We start from the raw sequence: 7,611 nt of genomic DNA on the forward strand, positions 1-7,611 counted from the left end.
AGGAAAATAAAAATAATTTAATCTTGAACTTCTAAAATAATAAATAATTTGAGACAATTATTTTTAAAAATCACGACAGATAATTTGAGATGCGAGAGTACTCTTTAGTCTTTCCTTAAAATATGATTCACGTTTTCAGTCTAGCGTAACTTGACAACCCCAATAACTGAGAACTAACTTAAGCAAACAAGAAAAAAAAAAGAAAAAGAAATCAGATACCTAATGAACCAATAATACGTTTATTATAGCAAGCATGTGTTAACATCACTTTAGTCAAACGTTGATATTGTCCATATCATTGAATATGATGGTGAGTTTTTTTACACAAAATACAAACTTTGCCATTCACGTAATTAATCCAATATCATCATTTTTTTTATAACTATCAAATATGTTTTGTTTATAGCTTCAAACTCGATGGATAGTTGATCCGTCCCCCTAGCTTTATTCGCACCTGATTCACCAACATATAGAATTTGACCCCGTGACGTGTTGCTACACGTATCTTATTCTCTTTGCGAGAACTTCCGGATCGTAGAAGCATTCAGAACGGGCTCCACGTTCATTTCGTTGGCAGAAACGATCCATTTCATTCGGGGGCTCGGGAACTAAAAAACGAAGTCTTATGACTTGAGAATGAATGATAGATAAATAAGAGATAGATAAACGATATAGGACATATGGTCCACTTTGAAAAAGGGTGATATATGCAAAATGTGATACCCTAACAGATCACATTAGGTTTCTTCTGAAGATTATATGCAGAACTGCAGATTACACAACCATGTAATCCAAGACTCATTCTACAACAAATTATTGTGTACGTTTTATTTAATTTCTACTTCAGCCCCAGAACTTTCTGTTAATTACAAGTATGTCCATACCAAAATTTCTACTATTCTGCTCTTGTTATAACTACCCAAAACAACTCTATTGTCCTTTTCAACTGCTTCTTGAGGTAAGTCATCTGTTTTTCCCTCCTTTCCCCCACTCTTAACTTTTCTAACATGCTAAAGAATTGGAAAAAAATAATAATCAATTTTTATATAATTATACTTAAACTTTCTTGCTAGAGTAGCTTACTTATTTTCGTTATTTTTCTCCATTTCTATACTCAATGCAAAAGTTGTTTTCAAGATATTTGAAAAAATAGTAATTCTTCTTCTTCTTCTTGTTACTATAACAATAATTTTTCTTGGAAGTCATCATCTAACAGTAACAAAACCAACTTTTTTTAGCATTCTTATGCTTTCACTACAAAAAAAAAAAAAAAAAACGGAATGAGCTGCGAATATCGTTGCTAAATTACTTCTAGCTAACAGAATTTCTTGATAATCTGTTGCTAATTTGTCGCTAAATAGAATCAGTGATGGATTTTTCTGTTTAGCTACCGAGTTTATGCGTCGCTAATACCTTTTTCTTGGTAGTGTTTACTCTCCAATTCACTTCAATTCTTGATCCTTTTCTTTTCCTTTCTTCTTTGCAGGTTTTTATGGTTTTGAGTTATAAATCCTTGAAAATTTAGACTATTGAACATTGAGGAACTAACTACTGTTCAAGAAGATACAATTTGTTCATATTCTTCTAAATATAGAAAGAAGGAACAATGCAGAAAGGTCCAATACCAGAAGAGTTTGCTCTAAAGCAAACAGCTCCAAAAATAGTTGGATCAGGGGTGATGATTGGAGGGGATAAGGTAACAGTTGCCTATGACCTCGTCGAGCAGATGGAATATCTATATGTTCGCGTTGTCAAGGCTAAAGAGTTGACAAAGGATGTCACAGGGAGTTGTGATCCTTATGTTGAGGTAAAAGTAGGGAACTACAAGGGTGTCACAAAGCATTTCGAGAAGAAAGCCAATCCCGAATGGAATTATGTGTTCGCCTTTTCTCAGGATCGACTTCAGGCTTCTTACATTGAAGTTTGTCTGAAAGATAAGGATGTTCTGTTGGATGATTTGATCGGACGAGTCATCTTTGATCTCGTTGATGTACCGAGAAGAGTTCCACCGGATAGTTCATTAGCCCCACAATGGTATAGATTGGAGGATAAAAGAGGTGAAAAGTTGAAAAAAGGGGAGATTATGCTTGCTGTTTGGAAAGGAACTCAAGCGGACGAGGCGTTTAGTGATGCATGGCATTCAGATGCAGCAGCTGTAGGAAGTGAAGGAATTTCAAGAATTAGAGGGAAGGTATATTTATCTCCTAGACTTTGGTATATTAGAGTTAATGTTATTGAATGCCAAGATTTGATCCCAAGTGAAAAGAATCGCCAACCGGAATGTTGTGTGAAAGTTATATGTGGAAATCAGGCCTTGAAAACTAAAATTTCTCCAATAAAAAGTGTGAATCCAATGTGGAATGAGGATTTGGTTTTTGTAGTTGCTGAACCATTTGAAGAGCCTTTAGTTATAAATGTTGAGGATAAAGTTGGATCAAATTTCGAGTTTTTAGGAAAGTGTGTGCTTCCTTTTAGCACTGTTCCTAAAAGGCTTGACAATAAACCTGTTGCTTCTAAATGGCACAATCTTGAGAAATATACAGTTGTAGAAGGGGAGAAAAAGGAGACAAAATTTGCTAGTAAGATTCATCTGAGGCTAAGTTTAGATGGTGGATATCACGTGTTGGATGAATCGATACATTACAGCAGCGATTTCAAGCCAACGTCAAAGCTTTTGTGGAAATCCAGCATTGGACTACTTGAATTGGGGATTATCAGTGCAACAGGATTGTCAGCTATGAAGTCCAAGGATGGGCGAGGAACGACAGATGCCTATTGTGTAGCTAAGTACGGGCCAAAATGGGTTCGTACAAGGACAATCATCGATAGTTTGTCACCAAAATGGAACGAGCAGTACACTTGGGAAGTACACGATCCTTGTACCGTGATGACTGTAGGGGTGTTCGATAACGGATATCTACAAGGGGGGAAATGTTCGAGCATTGGAAAGGTGAGGATTAGGCTCTCTACCCTTGAAACCGAAAAGGTTTACACACATTCCTACCCTCTCATTGTCTTGCAACCCTCAGGTGTTAAAAAGATGGGAGAAGTACAATTAGCTGTGAGGTTTTCGTGTACGTCTTATGTCAATATGCTTGCTAAATATGCTCAACCATTGTTTCCAAAGATGCATTATGCTCATCCCTTGTCTATTAGTCAGCAGGATTTTCTGAGGTTCCAAACTACTCAAATACTATCAACGAGGTTAGGCCGAGCAGAACCACCATTGAACAAAGAGGTTGTGGAGTATATGTTAGATGTTGGTTCGCATATATGGAGTGTCAGGAGGGCTAAAGCTAATTTTTTCAGATTAATGTATGTTGTGAGTCCACTAATGGCTGTTGGAAAATGGTTTGATCAAATATGTCATTGGAAAAATCCACTCACAACCATTCTGATTCACATACTCTTTGTAATATTAGTCCTATACCCTGAACTAATAGTTCCAACATTCTTTCTTTACCTTTTCTTCATTGGTATTTGGCACTATAGATTAAAGCCAAGACATCCTCCTCACATGGACATCCATCTTTCACATGCTCATGCTGTTTTCCCCGACGATTTGGATGAAGAATTCGATACGTTTCCAACAACCAGAGGTTCGGATAAGGTGAGAATGAGATATGATCGTTTGAGAAGCGTTGGAGGCAGGGTTCAGACCGTCATTGGAGACGTCGCGACTCAGGGTGAAAGGTTCCATTCCCTGTTGAGCTGGAGAGATCCAAGGGCGTCGGCTTTATTTGTGGCATTCTGCTTATTTGCTGCAATAGCCATGTATGTCACACCATTCCAAGTCGTCGCACTTCTCACTGGATTCTATCTGTTGAGACATCCGAGGTTTCGCCACAAACTACCTTCATTGTCTACTAATTTCTTCAAAAGGCTGCCTGCAAGAGCAGACTGCATGTTGTAGACTTATAGCTAAGCAAATATTTGGTTTCTACTGACTTGAGAAGGGCGACGGGGAACCTTGGTGTAACTAATATAGTTGCTGCCATGTGACCTCATTCGAGCCGTGGAAACAGCCTCTTGTAGAAATGCAAGGTAAGACTGCGTACAATAGACCCTAGTTATTTAGCCCTTCCCTGGACCCCGCGCATAGCGGGAGCTTAGTACACCAGACTTCCTTATTGACTTGAGAAGGTAGAAAATGCAGCAAATGAAGATCACAGAATTGTTCTGTCCTGTTATCTATTACTTCTAGCTTATTAAATTTATCCTTTTCTAATTAGACTTCTCTCTACTAATGTGTAATCTATCTATAAATCTGAATCTTTATTACTCTTTAGAAAATGAATATGCAACTGTCTATAACTTCGGACTTTAGTCCATACAAGCAGCTTATCATAAGATATGAATGTGCATTTCACCTAGTAAGTGTGGAGTCGCTATAATAAGTGATAGTTTCAGCGGCGAACTAATATGTCGCTATTTTTAATAGCGATCTACCTTACAAATATTTGTGGTGCATTTGTTTACTTTCTGTGGCGAGCTTAGTTGCCACAAAAGCTAATTTATTTTTTTATTACCTTTTGGGGCGACTAAGCTCGCCACAAAAAGTACTAAATGCATGCCAAATAAGTTTAAGGTAGGTTGCCGTAATAAAAAGCGACATACCTTAAATCTATTATGGTTTACTTTTTGGGTAGAGCTTAGTCGCCGCAAAAGCTAGTTTATTATATTATTACATTTTGTGGCGACAAAGCTAGCCACAAAAGTAGACACAAAATTGATTTATGGTAGGTCATCATTTTGAAAAGTGACATACCATAGATCTATTTTTGTGGCGTATTTGTTCACTTTTTGTATCGATTTTAGTCGCCACAGAAGCTAATTTGTTTTATTATTAATGTTGTGTTGGCTGGTTTTGTCACAAAAAGTAAAAATGCATCACAAAATAGATTTAACTACGGCGCTATTATAAAAAGCGACCTATAGTCGTTACTTTTGGTGGCGACTACGCTTGTCGCCATTAAAATTCGTCACTGAAACTTGTTTTACTTTTTTTTCCTTTCAATGTTAATCATATTTCTGCATTGAGAAAACGTATTTGCAAATGCGATTTGTAATGCTTATTATAACTCGCATTTACCGAATCTATTTATAAGTTTCATTTAGTGAATGTGATTTATAAGTTCGATGGATAAGTCTCATTTATCGATTACGATGTATACTGTCATGATTAGCAAACCAGATTTTTGATTAATGGAAAATCTAGAAACGAAAGAAGGAAATGATTGTATGATCTCTTCTTGTATATTCTTTAATCGTTTGAGTTATGCTATTCTATTTTTTTAATTAGATGTAACCACCAGACCTCTTTAATTTAAATTCCTGCCGCGTATATCCAATATTTTAGGGCCCTACCAAGAGTTATTGGTGGTAAAAATGGTAGCCACTAAATAAGGTGGTGTTTATTCTTTATCCACCAATTCTAATATTGAGCAAAAATAATCACTATTCTATTAAAATTAATATGAAAAGATATTTTTACCCTTTCTTCTATTTCTTTTATTCCCATACCCTTACTTTATACGCTTCTCTCGATTTAAGTGGAGAGCCAAAATTTCACAGACAAAATTTCACTCCCTCAATATCGCTCCTGCATGCAACTCTTTGTGAGATTTTGTTCCTGCCCAGCCCACAACAATTCTCTGCGTATGCTTTGTTCAACTTAATCTCTTCTCCTTTGTTATTGTCTCTGCAGTGAACCAGCGATTTGGTATGTTTTCGATTTTGCTTTTATGCATTTTTCTTTTTGTATATCTCTAATCATGATCAATATTGTGTTTGTCATCAAGTATGTGTAACATGTCCAAAATAATGATTATAACTTGATTCGCTGAGGAATAAGGAGCGGATTTTTGTGATAAAGTTATTGAGAACCTTTTGTTATTGAAATGTGTTTGTGGTTCAATCAATATATTGATTATATAAGGACATTTCAGAAAAATAGTCTTAAGAATTTGTAAGCTAACTGTGTTCAGGAATTTTAGTTAACTGTGCTTCTATTAAAGATGAGTCTAATTAAGTCTTGGATTTTGGTTTTTTAGTTTAAATATTAAGGACATTTCAGAAAAATAGTCCTAAGAATTTGTAAGCTAATTTTAGCTAACTGTGCTTCTATTAAAGATGCATCTAATTAAGTCTTGGATTTTAGTTTTTAGTTTAAATATTAAGAACATTTCAGAAAAATAGTCCTAGGAATCTGTAAGCTAACTGTGTTTAGGAATTTTAGTTAACTGTTCTTTTATTAAAGATGCATCTACTTAGGTCCTGGATTTTAGTTTTTCAGTTTAAATATTAAGGACATTTTAGAAAAATAATCCTAATTTTTACGTTCTATTTCCTTCATTGTAGTGTGCTAATGGAAGGAGATCGTGTTTTCGAGTTTGATGATTGGCGTAATTCGATGAGCTATTGGAAAAGAAATTTTCAGTATAAGGAAACAATAAAAAGTTTCTTGTCGAACACGCAATGGAAGAAGTTGAGGGATGGTGTTTTTGGAAACTTTTTTCGATTACAAGGTATGAAGTTCTATGGTAAACTTATTCATTGTGTGTTGCTTTCAGAAATTGTAAGCAATGACTCAAATTCAATGACATTCAAGATTATTGATCATGAAGTGAAGTTTACACGTGAAGTGTTCCAGATAATTACTGGGTTGAAATGTTCTTCTTCAGTGGACTTCAAAGTTTAGTGAAAGAGAGAATAGGCTTTCGAAAGTCTACTTCCCTGGAAAGGATAGAATCGAGTTAGGCGATTTGTAACATTTTATTACTAGTCACCCATATGGTACAACTGCATCATTTGTAGGCAGCCATGACGATGCGGTGAAGTTGGTAACAATTTATTTTGTTGAATCTGTATTGATGGGGAAGCGCAAGAATCGAAATGTTTTTGAGCGGGTAATGAAAATCGTAGATGACGATGAACTCTGCTCTTCTTTCAATTGTGGCTCTCTTTGTTATGAAAAATTACTAAAATCATTGAAGAGTTGCTTGAAGCCCAAACAAAATACTTCCGACAATGAGAATGAGAATGAGAAAGAGAAAGAGAAATAGAAAGACAAAGACAAAGACAAGGACAATTATACTATACTTGGCTTCCTTTTCGCCTTCTGTATTTGGATTATGGAAGTATTCCCAATTTTTTAGGAAAAATAATTTGTGAACTTCAGAGAATGTGGGTTCCCTCGGATGCTTTTTATTCAGATATGAAATCTCCACATTATGACACCCTATGTAAAAAGTACTTCCATAATGAAAAAGTGAGTTAATCGGATTACTAGCTCTTTTTTTGTTTATGTGTTTTAGTTCTGAATACTTACGTTTATTTTCTTATATAATAGTTGTATCAGTTGCTCGAGATGGTCCCATTTCTTTCTTCTAAAGAAGATGAGGAGCCCGCTAGTGTGCATGTGTCATTGTCTCAAGATCAAAGTTTAATGCCTTCAACACAATTTGATGAAATCTTGCTTAAGGAAATTGTTAACGTAAGTTTTCTGTCTTTGAATACCATTAGTTTTTTATTTGCTTATGTTTTCTTAAGAGAATTTTTTGTTTTTATGGTTTTTGATTCAGAGATTATCGAAGAAGTACAAAAAGGATA

At 35.3% G+C, this 7,611-nt stretch overlaps 1 protein-coding gene across 1 annotated transcript; it reads left to right on the forward strand.

The window, feature by feature from the left end:
* Positions 1 to 1,234: 1,234 nt before the first annotated feature.
* Positions 1,235 to 4,272, forward strand: LOC104223589 (FT-interacting protein 3-like). The gene has a single exon (XM_009775047.2). The coding sequence runs from the start codon at positions 1,607 to 1,609 to the stop codon at positions 3,911 to 3,913; it is 2,307 nt and encodes a 768-aa protein (XP_009773349.1). The 5' UTR covers positions 1,235 to 1,606; the 3' UTR covers positions 3,914 to 4,272.
* Positions 4,273 to 7,611: the final 3,339 nt, after the last annotated feature.

Source organism: Nicotiana sylvestris, chromosome 11 (assembly GCF_000393655.2).
Source record: "Nicotiana sylvestris chromosome 11, ASM39365v2, whole genome shotgun sequence".
In the NCBI taxonomy this organism is placed as follows: Eukaryota; Viridiplantae; Streptophyta; class Magnoliopsida; order Solanales; family Solanaceae; genus Nicotiana; species Nicotiana sylvestris.

Coding starts and splice junctions, on each gene's coding strand:
- LOC104223589 (XM_009775047.2), top strand. CDS start 1,607: ATGCAGAAAGGTCCAATACCAGAAGAGTTTGCTCTAAAGCAAACAGCT.